Source organism: Chenopodium album, chromosome 1, assembly GCF_948465745.1.
Source record: "Chenopodium album chromosome 1, dcCheAlbu1.1, whole genome shotgun sequence".
Lineage (NCBI taxonomy): Eukaryota > Viridiplantae > Streptophyta > Magnoliopsida > Caryophyllales > Amaranthaceae > Chenopodium > Chenopodium album.
Window position 1 is genome coordinate 86,396,033 of NC_137834.1, and position 20,264 is coordinate 86,416,296.

Genomic DNA, 20,264 nt, shown 5'->3' on the forward strand with positions numbered 1-20,264 from the left:
TATAGTTTGTATTGATTAAAACTATATATATATATATATATATATATATATATATATATATATATATATATATATATATATATATATATATACTCTACACATTGTATTATTCCAAATATCAATATATAGTTTGTATCGATTAAAACTAATTTTTATAAATTTAACTTATCTTGACTGATTAATATTTTCTTATTGCATCTTGTTTTGGGTGTTTTTGTCCCTCGGGAGAGTTACGTCACAAAGTCTAGTCCGGCGTGAGCTGTACCTGCAAAACAACGGAAACTCCGGGTGGTTGGAGCTCTGCCTCCGACGATCAAGTTAGTAACTTGAGTAGGAGTAAAAAAGTGCGGAAATTTAGGTGGTTATCTGCTCGGATTCCAAGCTCAAGATGTCTCTTTCGAAGAGTAAATGTGTAATAAATGGTAAAAATGTGTTTCCATAAGGAGGAAATCTCCCTATTTATAGGATCCTTGGGAATTGTGCCCCTAATTAGGTCATCAAGCCCTAATCATTGATGGGTTGCGCCGCATTGCGGCTTTCTCGGGATTTGGGCCACGAGGGCCACCTTTTTCTCCATTTCCTTGGGAGGACACGTGTCAAACAGGGATTGGTCCTATATGGACCAACCCTAAGGTGACACGTGTCACTCTCTGACTGGGCCACGTGTCAGGGTAAAATGACCCCAAACACATCTATCTTTAAAAGTTATGTTTTGGACTTTTATGTGAAACAATCATCATTCAAACATGAATAATTAACTATTAAGGGCACGCTCTGATTTATAGAAGTGAACTGATTGGAACTGAACTAAAATGAATTGTTTATGAGAAAAGGAAATTAGGAACTGAACTTAACTAATTGGAGCTGAATTGAACTGAACTGAAATTAAGTTGAAGAGAATATACCCTAAAGATATAATGTTGTATTTGTTCTTTAAATTTACGGATTCTTTTTTGAAAACCCTTTGAAATTTTTTTTCTTCTAAATAACACTTATTTTTACTAAATATTTAGGTTTTTAGGTTTTTTTTTTTTTTTTTTTTTTTAGTGAAGAGTATGGTACAAGTGCCTACCTAAAGTCTTTTAACAAATAATAATAATAATAATAAGTAATAATAAATAATGATGTGTTTTATGTTGCCGATCATATTGAAGTAAACATATTGTTCCTTCCCTAGCTACCTCTTATAAAATTCAAGCAAACTCTTATGGATAGTGTGTAAAGATTTATATCGATTCCTAAAATTTTGTTTATTTATTTGCCCTCATTGATGTTAATATATTTTTTTTCTTAACTCTTATAAATTATATAGTGTACAAAGATTTTTTGAAGGTGTATAAAAATATTTAATTTATTTATATTCACCTTCCTTCATTAATGTTAACTATCAATGACTAGATTTGTGACATAAGACCAAACAAAAAGACCTCCGCGAACATGGCTAGTTATGGTGCACATGGCAAGCTATGGCTTGACATTAGCCGCCCTAGTTTAACTAAATCATGAAGTACCTCATTTTACAATGATTAAATAATTCTATCGCGTTAAACCATTTGATTGATTGATAGACTCTCTCGTCGAAGAAGATTGCAAATATAACAATAAGAAAGAGGTTATGAATGATATATGCTTTGTAATGATATATGCTTTGTAACAATGATTGTAATTTTTGTTGCAAGGATGTTTTAAAGTGAATAAAGTGATGCCTTATCTTTAAGCGTGAGCAAATTAGAGATAGATGGGCCAGAATTCGGCCCACTAAGTACATTATATAACCATGGTCAGTTTAATAAAATACTTGTATTTATGAAGAGAGTAGGAACGTAGCTGTGTAGAACTAATGAGACTTGTAAAAAAATTGAGAACATTAAAGCACCTTCAACCAATGATATCTCTAATTGTAAAAGTTACGAAATATTCCGTATTATTAAAATAAATAATATATTAATAATATATATAGAAACTAATCCAACAATACTTACATTAATTAAGTATTAGTTCACATGGCCCCGCATGGCGGTACATATTTTGATTAGGAACACCGAACACATTATATCGTGATTATTAAACAAAATTAAGAAACCACAAGCCATAAAAAGAACGTGGACCAAAGTGTAAGTGAGACCGCTGCTAGACCATATGTCCACAACAAAATTACTGAATATTCACTTTGGCCACTTCCAAACACTTGAGTCATTGTGCCTACAAATATTACATAACACCGCTAATTAATAACATACGACAGATTAAATCACGATAAAAGATAAATTATTGGGTAGTTAAGGACCATGGTCCTTCTAAAAAATTAAATTGAAACGATTAAATTTAATATCACTAATAATGTTCGTTCATGCACATTGATGACCATTTATGAAGGTAAAAAAATTTAAGGAATGTAGATCAAATGAAATAGTGAAGGTACGTAACGTACTTATGCTCATAGCAGGTGGGAGTGCATATTGAAGCAGCAGAATGAACTGAAATAAGGGATCAGTGTGTAGAATACCAACATGAACCGCGCCCCTGACTATAACAAGGCCTAGCAGAGGAAGCAGTATGTATCGAACAACTGCTATGCATATAATAGTTCTAATTTGTATTTGAGATCCCTTTAAACCTGATAAAAGCATCAACTTAATTGTAAGAATTGATAAAATATAATGCCTTATTGGTTGTTAAAACCGGATTTATGTTAAGTATTATACCTGGTAGAAGATTTGCTCCAAGAATCAATGTGATGGCTGGAATTGTTGCATCTCTGCAATATAATTTTGTTATGTGTAAATTAGTCTATTTGTTGGAAAATTACTCGTAACTGATTAGAAAAGATGAGATCGTTAATTGGTTAAAGTGGATACCCAAGCATATAAGCTGAATCTTGTACAACATGGAGAGGTGCATCATTACCAATCAGCAGATTTCGCAGTGGTGAAATCATCCCAATCGTAAATCCAATTATCTGCAAGAAAATCAAAATGTAGTTGTTGATTGACTAATTAATGAATCAAGCAAAACTCGAGTTTAGGGAAGCTTAACTTTGGACTACTACGTCACACCAAGCTCAACTCGAGTTTAGATTTTGGATAAAACATAAAATTGAGGGTTAAAGTAATACCACTCCTATAGTAGAAGGTGCTAAAAATGCCTTGAAATTGATATTTCTTGGAAATTTAGTTAAGAATTGTTGAACTTTAGATGATAATGGACTCTGCATTTCAACATATCATCAAATATGAAATTGTTATCAAAATTAAGGGTGTTCCAAGAAAAATAATTAAGGGGTGTGAAGCTCTAACTTGGTTGTTCTGTGATGATGGAAGCAGAGGTTCTCTGTTTGGTGATGTCTGATCTACTTCGTCTACAATCTCTCTTGATGATATTCGGATGATGTTGTATGTGTACCCCCAGATAAAAATACCATTCAACTGAAATTCAAAGACTAAACCACATAAGTACTGGTAAACATCATCACTAGCTACATAGTACATTACTGTCTCCATTTAATAATAGTTGTCATGTCGTCCCAAAATCTAATTAAATACTTGTATGTTTTATGCATGGTACTTATAACATGACTTTGTGAGCTTAAATTAGTTAAACGACGAATGAGATTTTGGTACATTTGATTTAAATTAAGAGCCCTGTAGGATTTAATAAACGTACCGCCATGGAAAGTGAGGCGTAAGCCATAGCATAGGAATGACAAACATCAACTGCACCAAAGGGGCTGCCTTTCTCGTTACACATTGCTGGGACAATTATGATGGGCAGTTTCCCTAAACTCCCTGTTAGAATAACGCAATAGAAAAATCTTAGTTTAATTTCATGATCATCTGTTAGCAATACGTACAATTTTCTACACATATATACGTAAAGATTTACCAGCAGAACATGATCCTATAATAAGGCCTTTGAAATGCTTTGGAACTTTTGTAACTTTGGCAAGTATCCACCCAAGTAAGGAACCAATTAGATACGTAATGAAGATGTTTATTGGCATAAACCACCTATAGTTGCACAAACAAAATCAATAACTAATTAACTATGCAAATAAAAAAAATTAAATAGACCAAAAATTATTGAAGTGACTAATGGGGAATATGACTACTTTATAAGGTCAAATTATGAAATTTTAGGCTTGCTAAAGTTTGTCACTCATACTATCACGTAGGGTCTAATCACTATAATGAAAATAATGTGATAATCATCAAAGTTGTACATAAACAATAAAAAATACAAGTGTAATTATTTAGTGAAGCAGATGTATATATATTATTTAAAGTTTGTTCTCTTTAGATTATTTTCAGTTAAGTTCCAATAAGTTAAGTCAGTTCAGTTTTTAATTTCCTTCTCTCATAAAATATTCAGTTAAGATCAGTTTAGTTCAGTTCAGCTCCAATAAGTTCAATTCAATCAAGCTCCAATAAGTTCAGTTCAGTTCAGTTCAGCTCGGTTCAGTCAATCAGAACAAGCCTTATTACATCATTTATATAGAGTAATCAATCAAATAGAAATAATAGCTAACGGAGTTAAGGAGAGATGAATAGAAACTCACAAAGTGAGAAATGTTTCAAAGGTGACGGCCTTTGCCAAGTTACTAGCTATAAGTGCCGGACCAAATACAAAAAACACAACCTGATGAACATACCAAATACAAGTCATAACTCAAGACTTAATGGATTAACATGAGTTCAAAACTAAATGAACATCATTCCTTAAATTAAAAGGCGAAAAAACGATGTTATATGATATGATCTTTGTATATACGAAGTACTTACTTTGTTTAAATGCTTTCGAGCATCATTGCCGAGTATATCAACACGATCTAACGCAAGAAATGAACCAATGGCAGTAATCAAAAGCACCTTCAAGATTGGCATCGAAGCCATTACAAATAGATTAATTGTACTCATTTTTTCAACTAGTGTAATTTTCACTAGCTCATGGGAATTATGACTATACTATAGTTTATCAACGTAGAAGAAGCTTTATACAAGACAACATCAGAAAGTGTACTGAAGAAGCTATATGTACTTACTCAATTATTGTCCATAAAAATGATTAATCATATAAATTATAACTGCACAACGTACGTACTCTATTTGGATACTTTAGTCCACACACGTGATTTTTAGCTTTTACTATTCCCTGTATCTAAAATGAATTACTCTGTAATGTGTTCTATTCATCTACATTTTTTAGTGTTTTTTTTTTTTAATGAAATATGTGTGCTTAATACAAAGTATACCTCATCTGAACTTAACAATCCTTTATAAAACTGAAATTATTGGATTTTTGTAAAATACAATAACTCTCTATTATTGACTTTTCCAAGTTGTACCCTCTTCTCTAAAGAGTTACTCATTGTAACCCTCTAGTACCATTAATAACCATATGGTGACTTTGTCATTATGTAGCCGTAAATAGGCTTGATTTTTTTACTTTCTTTTTCTCGATTTACATGCTAAATTTATTCCGCTAAATATTTAATTTGGGGTTTATTTTAGGCCTATAGATCCAAATTAAATTGAACTTGAATTTGGCCAAAAAAAATGTCTCGTATCAAGAAATGTCTTGATTTACATGTCATCATTTTTTAAAGCAAAACAAAGCATTTATGTAGTTATCAACTATTGATTAAAATTGATGCGCGCATATTGATGTGTGCATATGCGGTTAATAATTTATAAGGTGATGGTGATCTTCTTGGCTATTAGACTAATTTTAATAGATAGGGAATGAAGCTAACAAATGGCTTGTGAAGTTACCATTTCCAAAATCCCATTACACTATTAATTTGTTACAAAAGAGTTCATCTCCAATTCCCATTACACTATTACTTTGTTACAAAATAGTTGATTCAGTTTGTGTGCGTAAAGACAAACGACAAATAACCCAAATGAAATTTGATCCTAATACTTAAATTCAACAGATAAAACCAACTAAGGTAGCTAGCATTTAGTGTAGATACATCTCTATAAAGATTGAAGATCAATATATATGTAGAGTACTCATGTACGTATATATATTTATCTGTATATTACCACTAAATCTATAATGCAAAAGTATAGCATTTGATAGTGTACATTTCATAAAGGAGATCGATAACCAAAGTTGACCTAATAGTCGAGGCTCTCCCTTCCAGGGTTTGTAAGAGGCCGGGATCTCCAATTTCTCCCCTACTTGTAAGAAGTAATATAACTTCGATATTTTAAGTGCATGCCCTCTGCCCCTCTCACATGCGAACCACAGAGTTGTAGACCTTGTTGTAGTACTATATGTGGATTAATGAGCGGGAAAGTAGTTCAAAATGAAGAGTTACTAAGAAGCCACAAGCCACAAAAAGATAGTGGACCAAAGAGTGAGTGCAACCGCAGCTAGACCATACGTCCACAACAATATCACCGAATATTCACTTTGACCATTTCCAAATAGCTCTGTCATTGTACCTGTCATTTTTCAAAGCTCGACCATTAAAAGCTACTCGTACGTAATAAACTAACACATACTTCGTATTTGGTAGGTGATATTAGACAAATTATTAGGTGGTAATTAAATTTCTACTACCTTCGTTTTATGTTATTTGCAATAATTTGACATAAAACGTGACATTAAGGATTATCAATATTAAAGTGTTGTTAAACTTAGCATGCGCTTACAAATACTCATTAGGCATTATATCAAGTGTCACGTCATAAAGACTTTTAATTGGGAAACTTCCACCCTCTCTAGGACTTACAGGGAAGTATGAATGGGATTTCAAATATGGGTTAAATAGTGATATCCACGTATATACATGTAATTACTATTAGGAATATGTTTATCATGGTTAGAAAATATTACTATCTCCGTTACAGGTTATGTGCAACGATTTGACATAAAGCAGAGAGGAAAAATGTCTAATCGTTGCACATAACCTGTAACGGAGGTAGTATTATTGGTGTATGGTGATCAAATGCACATATTAAAGAAAAAAATTCAATGGATAATTAGAATAACGTACTTATGTTCATTGCAGGCGGGACTGCATATTGAAGTAGCAAAATAAACTGAAATAAGGGATCACATTTTAGAATACCACCGCGAATAGCTCCTCTAATTATAAGGATGCCGAGTAAGGGAAGTAATATGTAACGTGTGGCTACTATGCCAATTACAATTCTAAACTGAATTTGGGATCCCTTTAAACCTGGAAAAAAAAAATTATTAGTGTGAGGACTCTCAAACAAATTGATTAGAAAATAACGGTTGGCCGGAGTTATTATTTAACGTACCTAGAAGCAAGTTTGCTCCAAGGATTAACGTGATGGTTGGGATAGCTGCATCCCTGTATTAATTCCGAACAGAGAGAGTATTCATTAAAAAGAAATTAAGCAACATATATATTATGGTAAAGGGGAATAAGATGAGTTGAGACTAGAGAGCGTTAGTTAAGTTATACCCAAGCATATAAGCTGAATCTTGAATTACATGGAGAGGTGCATCATTACCAATCAGCAACTTCCGCAGAGGAGGAATTAAACCAATCATAAATCCAACTAGCTGAACAATCAAGAAATTCTAATCAATCAATCATGAGCATAGAATAAGTAGTATTAAATGTTGTAATTAATTTTAAAAAGACGACTCGGATGATGTAAGTGATGACGATTAGATTTAGAGTTGCAAACTTTTACTCCGTATGAAATATCTCTTTCACGATGAGTATATATCATACTACCTCCGGTCCAAATTACTCGCAACTTTGGGGTATTATTTGTGAGATATAAAATATTCCAAAGTTGCGAGTAATTTGGACCGGAGGTAGTATAATTGTAAGGATTTATAACGTCAAAAATACCCATTTACATTTTATCATATTAAAATCAATTAAATTACTACGTATTTAAAATTAGATATCGTCTAGAGGTGTTCGTAGGAGGGGCCGACTAGGTTTGGGGCAAGACGAAAGCTAAAGAATCAAATCAACCCATTAATATGGGTCGGACCAAGGTTTGACATAAAAGGCCTACATGACTTTTCTAACCATTTTGGGCCGGGCCAAATAAACAAGTAAAAATGCTTTAAATGCTAATAAATGGCCTACACCAAAACAATCTGAGCCCGACCCGACTTTTAACTGAATTTTTATGTCCATAGTCCACCTAAAATCGGGTTGAATCCATGTTAATCACCTCTATCCAAAGTGTTTGTTCATTTTAGTGGTACCACCCGTACTTGAACCTACTCAACGTCAAAAAAGGGACTTGTACAGTTGTACGTCAAAATTATCCTAGGTAAGAGGTAAAATAAGTTTTTGGACTAAACATTAATTGAGTTAGTTAGTGGTTAGAAGCGTACCACGCCAATAGTAGAAGGTGAAAACAATGGCTTGAGATTGATCTTTCCTGATAATTTGGACAACAACTGTTGAAACTTTGATGACATTGGAATCTGCAATTATGTATGTATCAATGTATCATCATACAAACAAGAAAAATCAATATTAAGTACATGATGAAGTGACGAATTGAGCTAATTAAGTTCTAACCTTGCTGTTAGGAGTCGTTAGAGAATATTCAGTAGGTTTAAGTAGGAATTCTGTGTTGTTTCCAAATGATTCATCTCCAACTTCGGGGTGATTTGCATCATCTATAACGTCCCTTGAAAATATCCGGATGATGTTGTATGTGTATAACCACATGTAAAAATTCCCGAGCTGAAATACATACATGTACAACATAGCATAGTTAGTTTTGAAATTTCAAATGTTGCATAACTTACTAATTCAAATTAAGGTGTATTATCTGAAAATGAATGGAGAATGAGAAACAAGTCGGTGTTCTAACACATGATTAGTAACAATTGTGTTTAAGTTTTGGAGATATGAATTTTAAATTAATCGATCGATTATACTACCTCCGTTATATATTATTTGCAATGATTTGACATAAAGTAGAGAGGAAAAATGTCTAATCGTTGCACATAATATATAACGGAGGTAGTATTTGTTCCTCGAAAAATTATTTTAATGTGAAACAATAATAAACAAGTCTTTATTACCGCCATAGAAAGTGAAGCGTATGCCAAACCATATGATTGGCAAACATCAACGTCTCCAAAAGGGCTGCCTTTTTCTCTACACATTGCTGGGACGATGATGAGGGGAAGTTTTCCCAAGTTACCTATTATCACAATCAATTTAACACAAACAATGAATCAAACATAAAGACTACCAAATATAATGCAAGAATATTGAAAAACATCCAATAATGTTAATGACAATAACGTGATCCCATTTAATTTCCTTTTATAAATAAAGGTCTCATGTGTCGGAAATTCTCCTTATTGGTAAATAAAGGACAAACTTTATATGTACGGTAATTGATCTCCAATACTAGGTATCATCACCTGGATTTTAACCTATTAGCGGACTATTGAGGATATTATATTTTAGGAAATTATATGATAATATTTAGTTGATATGTTATCCTTCTTCCTCAAAACAAAAAAGCAAATAATAATTCACACAAAAAATTTACCTGCTGAACAAGCTCCTATAATAAGGCCCTTGAGATGCCTTGGAGCTTTTGTAATTTTGATAAGGACCCACCCAAGTATTGAGCCAAGTAGGTATGTAATAAAGATGTTCACTGGCATAAACCATCTTCAACCACATAATAAACGAATTGATTAGCTCTTTAAATCTGAAACTACGCCAATTTTTATATGTATATGTATGCATAAATTATACTCACAATGTAAGAAAACTTTCAAAGGTTATTGTCTTTGCCAAGGTGCTAGTAACAAGCGCCGGATTGAATACATAAAACACAACCTAAACATATCAAAACATAATAAAATTTCTATAAGGGAAAAAAAAAAATCATATATGCACACAATAAGTCGACGTAAACAGAACTTTTTATACTTACTTTGTTCAAATGGTGACGAGCATCTTCACCCAAAATATTAACGCGATCTAAACCAAGAAAGGAACCAATGGCCGCAAGTAATAGCACCTTTGCTATTGGCATTGAAGCCATCACTAATAGATTTATAATTGCACCCATTTTTTCTAACTATTTTAGAAAAATTAACTAACTCGAATTCTTGTTTCCTCCCGACTACTATTACTATTGTTTGTTCGATCTCACAACATATATATACATACTATTATATGTTGAGACAAAAACCTTTTATAGATTCGTACATTTGAGTATTTAACTAAAAATACAAAATAACGATACTCCGATCCTTTTGTAATGACATAGAGCAATCGATCAATAGGACAATAACCTCTTTCTGTATAATTCTAGTAGTTCATTGAAAATTTTGTAACTTTAGAATAAAAAACAAGGCCAATTAAGCAAGTGTTATGTCGATCAATTAAGTAGGACAAGGCTTGGGATAATGGGAGGATATCTCTCCCTTTCGAGGCAATTCATCACATCATCATCCATTACAATATGTATTGTCATGGTGTATTCTAGATTTCTAGCTAGTCTCGCCCACTAGCAATTGTGTCCATTAATTAAAGTCGTGTTCTTTTCACCTGAAGTTTGTTACTCTAAAATAATTTTTACTAAATAATACTACGTATTAAATTTTACTGAATTTGGATATTTAAATTGATTACTTCATAGAACTTTTTTCTTCTATCATTCATTATTATTTTTGTTGGTTCTTTGAAGTTAGCTAATTTTTACTAATTATGTAATATTCCCTATGTTTACTTTAATATATAAGATTTGATGTACGTACTACTTATACCAACAAATACATATTTATTTTAGGAAAGTCATCATATGTTAAAATACTCCATAGTCAAGTATGATTGTCCAAACGTAGTCTTAAGATGCATCTTTCTTCGGAAGTAATTTTCGGATGGGTATTTCCAAGTTTTCTCAATCGAGGTGCTCATAAGTGAGGACAAAGTGTGCCGAAAGAAATTGAGTTGGTACGTGGTTACAATTGATCTGGTGGTCCTTAATGCGCATTTCATGAGGATATAGAAATACATAGTACGCCTTACTCAACAGTGAGGTATTATAGATAAATTAAAATTTATTTAACTGTAATTAATTTTTCCAAACTTAATTTATTTTAACTAAACTTAAATCATATTTACTACCTTTACTTGTTTTCACTAATCTATATCTATATGACACATGTCATCACAATTCACTCACTACCACATATGACACATGTCACCCCTTTTAATCTTTTTGTTTAAGTCTTTATACATTCTATAACTTGCAAATTCAATTAAGAGAATGAAGTGTTTCATTTCCATCGTAATAAAATAAAGTTGAACCAATTAATATTAATCACATAAACATATGAATTGAATTATATTAAAATTGTCTTTTCAACTAATAGACTTAAAATATAACTTAAACCAATATGTCATTTCATATCCTATAATCTTCATGTATATGTATGTAACTAAATTCCTTTATCTTTTCCCCCAGTTCTACCCTCATTCTTTTTTTCCTTTTAAGTTTTAGCAATGAAACAATTACTTCGTATTTCATATCAAAAGTTTCAACTACTGAAAAACATACATACATATGTAATAACCTAAATATGAACCCGTGCATCGAACGGGCTAAAAGGCTAGTTATTACTTATATAAGGTGAATAGGACACGGCAAATTATTTGATTCATGGAAATTATTAATCATGACAGTTATTAATCAGTGTTTTTAATACTACCTCCGTTCTTATTATTTGCAATAAAGAGACATTATTTATGAGGCAGATGATCAATGTTTCCATTTCTTATAATTTGCAACAACGGGGCTAGCTTTTTTTATGAGGTATAAAATATTTTATTTTTGCAAATAGTAAGAAGGAAGGTAATACAATGTTACAAGCTAGTCGTCAATCGGCAATTCCCTTTGTGGTGGTAACAACAATCAAATAGAACTAGCTATTGGACCCGTTCTACGCACGGGTTATGCTTAAATTATAAATTTATTTGAAACTTTACAAATTATCTTGTCACCAAAAAAAAAAAAAAACCCTTTACAAATTATTTGAATGAATTTATTTTATCGTCTTTTGACATATTATAATATTTTATGAATTAGTGGTAATAGACTAATAGTTGTAGAAAAAATGGCTTAAAATCGTAAAATCATATCTCTATCGCATGATATATTAATCAACAATTTGTATAAAAAACTACTTTGTAAATACCAAACACTTAATATAATTTTACAATTTTTACATCAAATGTGAAGGCATGATATTCTTCTTTAGTCTTTACCAATATATGTCTCTTATATTGCGCTTAATATCTTCAAAATTAAAGCCCCATGACACGCAAAAAATGTCATCCTATGGAATTTCCATAGTATTCTTGCCACCTCAATATTTTCCTTTTCAATCATCATCCTCATTGTTGTAGAAATTTCACATAGAATTTTGAGAGACGTTTCTCTAATTTTTTAGTTTTTGAAACTTAATGAGTATGAAAAAAATCTTTATTGAAAATTTGTATTTATATAAGAAGAGGGGGAAGATAAGGGGTCAAATTAAAAGAAATGAATTATGAATGTGAATAAATTGAATTGATAGATGGAATAATGAGAAGAGGAGAAGGTTTAGGAAATTTAATTTGTTATTGAATTAAAATAAAGATTACAAAATATAAAAGTTATTGAGAAATAAAGGGGGAGATGAAGAGAGAATTTCTTTGAAAACATAAGGAGGGAGAATGAATAAAGAAAGGTGAGAAAGAATGATGACATGTGTCAATTTTGGTTTGTGTTTTTAAATACTAAGTATAGATATAGATTAGGTTTTAGAATATCCAATGGTATTATTTTGGAAATCTGCACCAATAAAAAAAATAGAATTAGAATTCAGAATACATCCAATGGTATGTTTGACTGTTAATTTCGAATTGACGTTTCATACCACAAACTAGTATTCTAAAAAAAATTTAAATTTTTTTTTAAAAAAAAAAAAAAAATCATAATAAAAAAATTACTTCGTACCTTCTCACTTGAAGTGCAGTACTAGGTAATTTAATTCTTATGCTTCTATACCACATAATTTCACTCTCCATCAGACCCCTACATATTCTTCTACGATCTTCATTAATCAGCAAAATGCCAAAACATAATTACGTAAAATATTTGTTAAGTTCAACTTTACTTAAAACTGTTGTAGAATGTAGACAGCAGATGTTACTCCAATACTCCGTATTTATGCAACCTATTTATTGGAAATTCTCTCATGTGAAGTTGCTCAGAAATTTCGTGATCGAATAAGGTTAAATGAAAATTATTGATCGCAAGATGGACCTATCAAAAGATACGTTTATTTCTTGAATTCTGTACTGTCACCTTTATAAACAAATATTTGTCAAAAAAAAATCATTGATTGAGTGAATAGGCCTATCTATACTAATCTATTAACAAATGTTCCTAACTTTCTAATAAAAGATATGTATAAACATGTTTTTTACTTATAAGGATTTCGCTAGTTAAGAAAAATACTTTTTTATATAAAATCGGGTAGAATTGTAAATCGAATCATATGACATACATGAATCGAGTAAAATTCTACGGAGTAAGATTTAAATTAAAATTTTAATAACAATGAATAGAAGTGAAAACCGCGAAATTTAGAGTGTTTAAAAAAATAATTTATAGTGCACTTTTTTTTGTTTTGGAAGATTTAAAGTGCACAAAATCATTTCATTGAAAATTGATAGTGTTATCATAAAAAGTGATTACTATGGCCTTGTTTGGCAAATGGTTGTTGGCGGTTGGCTGTTGGCTGGTTCACTTGGCTTGTTTGACCAGCTGAAATGTTTGGCTGTTTATAATGGCTTTTGAAATTGGCTGTTTAAGTTGGCTGTTTACAAAAGTGTTTGGTAAATTAATTGGTGGTTGTTGGCTGTTTATTAGATAATTTGTGGGCCAACAAGCCAAAAGCCAACAAAAAAGCTACTCAAAGCAGCTTTTTCATTTTGGCTTAAAAGCCAGCTTTTTCGCTGACTAAAAAGCCAATTACTAAACACATTTTTTGGCTGTTTGACCACCTTAAAAAGCCAAAAGCCAAAAGCTAACCAAAAAGCCATTAAAAAGCCAATTACCAAACATGGCCTATACTTATTAGTTCCTCCCTCCCAAATTAGTTATACATTTTTTTATCACGTTTACAGTGTACCCAAATACTTAAATTTATTAGTAATTATCTTAAACTATGAATAAATAAAAATTAAAAATTTTAATTACACTATGAAAAGAAATCTAACAAGATCCTAAATGTTAGAATATGAAACACTTCATATTCTGTGATTATTATTTGTGTAATTATGTAGAGAGACTCTTCATTATACTTGTATATTTGCTATTTATATTGAAGCAATGACATAACATCTCTCAAAGAGATTTACACATTTCTACATAGTATCAGAGCCACTAGGAACATTAGAAAATTTTTTTCTCCTCAAATTCCTAATACCCTGTTCCTGGGAATCTCACCGTAGCCCCTCCTCTGCCTCCCACCATGGTTGACGGTGATAATGATACTCCACCTCCCCCTCCTCCCCCCTCTTCCCCAGCCTTCCACCCGGCCTATGCTGTCTCCAACATCAAGAATCTCATGCCTATCACCCTTGATCAAGAGGAAAGCCAATATGCCACATGGGTGGAGCTCTTCCAAATTCATGCTTGTGCATTCAACGTTTTGGATCACATAGACACTACCGTCGATCGTCCTTCTGACATTGATGACTTCACATGGAAACGTTTGGATGCCATTGTTAAACAATGGATATATGGGACCATTTCAAAGGACCTTGTCAACACAATCATGAAACCCGGCGCCACCACGCTCGTACTTTGGAAACGTTTGGAGGAACTTTTCTATGACAATAAGCACACTCGTGCTATCTATTTGGAGGAGCAATTCAACACCATTCGTCTTGAGAATTTCGCGAACATGTCGGAGTACACAAGGCAGATCAAGCTTTTGGCGGATCAACTAAGCAACGTCGGCAATCCCGTATCGGAGAGCAAGATGGTTTTGCAATTGATCACTGGTTTGCCTAAAGGGGAGTATGACACCGTCGCCGCCATGATACAACAAACTGACCCCCTACCAAGCTTTAACTCAGCCCGCTCACATTTTCTTTTGGAAGAAACACGAAAATCAAAGCAGGAAGAACATTCCTAGCACGCCTTGGTGGCGCAATCTCCCACCGGCAACTCTTCGGCTTCACCGCAAACCACCAGCGAACCACAAAGGACCTCCGGCGGTCATGGCGGTGGGTCCAACAGCCGTGGTCGTGGTCGTGGCAACCTTCGTGGGGGTAAGAGTCGTGGTGACAGTGGGCGTGGCAAGCTTCAAAATGCCACACAACACCAACAGCAACACCGGTTCAACCAGCCGCCCAATCCCACATGGGCCAACCAGCAACAGGCCCAACCTCATCAGCAGTGGGCCGACCCAGTTCAAGGAGGATGGGCATCTCCCCCTTGCCCATATCCCACACAGCCTACTGCGTTTTTCCAGAGACCTCAAGGCTCAATTTTGGGCTCTCGACCGGCCCAGCAGGCCTACTTTGCTCCAGTCCAGCAGCAGCAGGGGTATGGACCTCTTATGTCTCCCATCGAATTGGGTCAAGCATACAATTCTATGAGCCTGCAACCTCCTAATGACGGGTGGTATATGGATACGGGAGCTACTTCTCACCTCACTCACAATGCTGGTAATCTTCCTAAACTGTTTAGTTTGAGCACTCCTCAGTTTATTTTAGTTGGTAATGGCAAACGCATTCCTATTCAGGGCTACGGCCACACCTCAACACCACCACCTCAAACCCCTTTTCAACTCAAAAATGTCTTATATGCTCCTAATATTATTAAGAACCTTATTTTTGTTAGGAAATTTACATGTGACAATTCCGTATCTATTGAGTTTGACCCTTTTGGTTTTTCTGTGAAGGACCTTCATTCGGGGACGGTTCTAGCGAGGTGCAATAGTGTAGGGGACCTTTATCCTTTCTCTTCGTCTTCCGCTATAAGAGAACATGACCATATTTCATTTACTGCTATTTCTCCTTCAACCTGGCACAGTAGACTTGGACATCCAGGAGCACCAGTTTTTAATTTTCTTAGAAACAACAATTTTATAAATTGTAATAAGGGCAACAATGCCCATTTTTGCTACTCTTGTCCCTTGGGGAAACATGTTAGACTTCCTTTTAAGTCTTCTTTGAGTGAAACTTTTTCTCCTTTTGATATAATTCATGCTGATCTATGGACTTCTCCTATTGCTAGCAAATTGGGACATAAATATTACTTGGTGTTTCTAGATGATTTTTCTCATTTTCTTTGGATTTATCCAATCAAATATAAATCACAAGTCTACTCTCTCTTCCTTCAGTTTAGAGCATATATACACACCCAATTTGAAAAGCATGTTAAAACTTTTCAATCGGATAATGGCCGTGAGTTCAATAATTCCCCCTTCCTTAACTTTTGTGCGGACAATGGCATGTCCTTTCGATTTTCTTGCCCTCATACATCCTCTCAAAATGGTAAGGCCGAGAGAATTATTCGCACAATCAACAACATGGCACGCACTATGCTCTTTCACGCATCTCTTCCACCATCATTTTGGGTCTATGCCGTCCACATGGTGGCTTATGTCTTGAATATTCTTCCAACCTCTACCCTTGGCAACAAAACTCCAACCGAAATTCTATATCGTAGAACCCCTTCTTATGATCATCTACGCACTTTCGGTTGTCTTTGTTACCCAAACTTGTCCATTACGGCACCCCACAAATTGGCTCCCCGCTCCACTCCATGTGTGTTTTTGGGATACCCTAGCGACCATAAAGGCTATCTTTGTTTTGACCTTTCTTCTAACAAAACAATTATTTCAAGGCATGTAACATTTCAAGAAAACATATTTCCCTTCTCTGACATCAAGAAGTTCCAAAATTCGGATTATGATTTCTTAAAAGAGGATACTCTCAACATCCCTCCTCTTCTCCTTGCTGATCCAACCTTTTCGGCCCAGCCCACTCCACAACCGGCCCAACATCACAGCCCGCCCCACTCTCCTGCTGCAACCGGGCAGAATAGCCCACGGGCTGACCGTGGGTCAGTGCAACCTGACACGGCCAGCACGCGGGCTACCCATGCCGCAGGCCCAACCCCCCCGTCCAGCCCAATTCCCACTGGCCCAAACCAAACTCCTTCCTCTCCTACTATACGGTTTGGTGATTTTCCCCCAGCCCAATTCCCTCCACTCCACACTCAGCAATTTTTCGGCCCACTCTAGTTCCTACTCACTCTATGACTACTAGAGCCCAACTTGGCATTTTCAAACCCAAGGTCCAATTTAACCTTGCGACCCAAACTATTTCCCCTATACCAAAAAGTCCGAAATTAGCCCTGCTAGACTCTAATTGGAATGCAGCCATGACTGAGGAATATAATGCTCTCACTAACCAGCATACTTGGGATCTAGTTCCTAGACCCGAGGGTGTGAATATTATTCGTTGTATGTGGCTTTTCAAACACAAATACAGGGAAAATGGTGACTTAGAGCGGCATAAAGCTAGACTTGTTGTTAATGGAAAGTCACAACAGGTGGGGGTTGACTGTGATGAGACTTTTAGTCCGGTAGTCAAACCGGCAACCATTCGTACAGTTTTGAGTATAGCTATGGGCAAGGACTGGCCGATACATCAGTTGGACGTCAAAAATGCCTTTTTACATGGTGACCTTAAAGAAACAGTTTATATGCATCAACCTCCTGGTTTTGTGCACCCGGGTGCCCCGACACATGTTTGTCGCCTTCGTAGGTCTCTCTATGGCCTAAAACAGGCAGCCCGAGCTTGGTATCAGCGATTTGCTAATTTTCTTCTGCAAATTGGGTTCGTGTGTAGCAAGAGTGACAATTCTTTGTTCATTCTTCGCCGTGGTGCATCTACGGCATATCTCTTGCTTTATGTTGATGATATTGTGTTGACTGCGTCCTCAGAAGCTCTTAAATCTGACATTATTGCTTTGCTCAAGTCTGAATTTGCTATGTCTGATTTGGGTAAATTGAGCTATTTTCTGGGTATCTCGGTCACTCGGACTCCACATTGTATGTTCCTGTCTCAAAGGAAGTATGCGGAAGAAATTATTCAACAAGCTCAAATGTCAAATTGCAAGCCTATTTCTACTCCAGTTGACACCAAGTCAAAACTTGGTGCTTCAGATGGCTCTCCTATCACTGACCCCACATTGTACCGCAGCTTAGCCGGGGCTCTCCAATATCTCACTTTCTCTAGACCCGACATTGCCTATGTCGTGCAACAAATCTGTTTGTTTATGCATGCTCTCCGGGAACCTCACTTCAATGCGTTGAAGCGCATTATTCGGTACATTCAGGGTACTCTTGATCTTGGTCTTCATCTATATCGCTCTGCACCTTCTGGTTTGATCTCCTACACTGATGCCGATTGGGGCGGTTGTCCGGATACTCGCAAGTCTACTTCTGGATACTACGTATATTTAGGAGATAATCTTATTTCATGGTCTGCTAAACGACAAGCTACATTGTCGAAATCTAGTGCAGAAGCGGAATATCGAGGCGTCGCTAATGTAGTGGCCGAGACTTGTTGGCTCCGGAATCTACTTCTGGAGCTCCATTGCCCTCTACGACGGGCAACCTTGGTTTATTGTGATAATGTGTCCGTCGTATACTTGTCTAGTAATCCCGTTCAGCACCAGCGCACCAAACACATCGAAATGGATATTCATTTCGTACGAGAGAAGGTGGCTATGGGTCATATTCGGGTTCTCCATGTCCCGTCTTCCTATCAGTATGCAGACATTTTCACTAAAGGTTTACCTCGGCAACTTTTCCTTGACTTCAGATCCAGTCTCAGCGTACGGCCTCCTCCCGCTTCGACTGCGGAGGTGTGTTAGAATATGAAACACTTCATATTCTGTGATTATTATTTGTGTAATTATGTAGAGAGACTCTTCATTATGCTTGTATATTTGCTATTTATATTGAAGCAATGACATAACATCTCTCAAGGAGATTTACACATTTCTACACTAAAAGTACATTATTATGTAATTTCTTATGATCAATATATAACAAAAGCTAGTACGAGTGATTTCAAAAGAAATGTTATTATAATAAGTATTTACTTATTACTTTCTTAACTTTTACTTGTAATTTCTTTCAAGACAGAGTTACACATAATTTAAAACGAAATATTAGCTAAAAGCTGTCTTCGAGTATAATTTTACCAAATATTTTTGATAATGCATTTAAATTAAGAGTAATTTGATAGTTGTTGGCCATCCTATTCACTTCATTTTCTTGTTTGTAAATCTAGGAGAGTGCACTTTATATCAAATCTCGAATATAAATATATTTCACTTTCAAGACTATTAAAGCTATCTAAGGTACATTCATACATTTTGTCGATTATTGACGGTCACTGGTGGATCTTAGGCCACAAAAAATAAAGGCTAAGGTTTAATCTCCTAACCTTTTACTTAAAGATAACAATAATTTACCACTATACGTCTATGCTACAACTTTATATACAAATAATATAATTGCTCCGTATTAGTCATCAAATTACATATAATCAACAAGTCAAAAATACTTAGGCCCTTAGGGGGTCAGATTCTTGCCTGCCCAAACAAAGATCCGCCCCTTATTGCAATTTGCTTCTTTCCCAATTGAGTGTACAAGAAATACTAATAACAACAATTTTGACACTGACAACTTTTCTCAAAAACTTACACAAGTTTACTAATAGAATAATCTAATAAACAATGGGCTAGTATAACACCTTATTGGGCTATTAGTACTATCTAATATCTATAGACAATAAAGACTTGGCTTAAGCTTGGGCTTGTTATTGGGCTTTGATTCATCTGTCCATTCCTTACATGTTCTGGAAGTAATATTGAGTACTCCCGTATTCATATATATGGCAACAATTTGTACTTGTTCCATTCTTACTGTTCACATCTCAAGTTTCTCTCATGAAGTATCAATATACATTTACTGTGTATAATTATATCTCAATACTGTAATTACTAATAACAATTACAACTACGTAGAAGTTCATTACTAATCAATGTTGATAGGGCAACTGATGAATGATGGCTTAGCTTTTTTGCTCGATCAAAATTGATTTATGTCATTTTGTACACTAATATCAATACTTCCTCTGTTTTAAAATAAATGTCCCACTTTAACTTTTTTACATTATTTATATGTGGGATATT

General features: G+C 34.5%; 2 protein-coding genes across 2 annotated transcripts; both read right to left on the bottom strand.

The window, feature by feature from the left end:
- Positions 1 to 1,874: 1,874 nt before the first annotated feature.
- Positions 1,875 to 4,970, bottom strand: LOC145624596 (protein PIN-LIKES 3-like). The gene is made up of 10 exons (XM_081677655.1): positions 4,779 to 4,970; positions 4,556 to 4,635; positions 3,883 to 4,007; positions 3,664 to 3,785; positions 3,291 to 3,425; positions 3,116 to 3,208; positions 2,859 to 2,959; positions 2,706 to 2,758; positions 2,432 to 2,617; positions 1,875 to 2,202 (listed from the first exon to the last, which is right to left on the bottom strand). The coding sequence occupies exons 1-10, from the start codon at positions 4,911 to 4,913 to the stop codon at positions 2,075 to 2,077; spliced, it is 1,158 nt and encodes a 385-aa protein (XP_081533781.1). The 5' UTR covers positions 4,914 to 4,970; the 3' UTR covers positions 1,875 to 2,074.
- An 871-nt stretch (positions 4,971 to 5,841) lies between these two features.
- Positions 5,842 to 10,493, bottom strand: LOC145624606 (protein PIN-LIKES 3-like). Its single transcript, XM_081677667.1, has 10 exons — positions 9,915 to 10,493; positions 9,738 to 9,817; positions 9,522 to 9,646; positions 9,043 to 9,164; positions 8,531 to 8,698; positions 8,341 to 8,433; positions 7,442 to 7,542; positions 7,275 to 7,327; positions 7,004 to 7,189; positions 5,842 to 6,449 (listed from the first exon to the last, which is right to left on the bottom strand). Exons 1-10 carry the CDS (start codon positions 10,050 to 10,052, stop codon positions 6,322 to 6,324), a joined length of 1,194 nt encoding a protein of 397 aa, XP_081533793.1. The 5' UTR covers positions 10,053 to 10,493; the 3' UTR covers positions 5,842 to 6,321.
- Between the last annotated feature and the right edge of the window lie 9,771 nt (positions 10,494 to 20,264).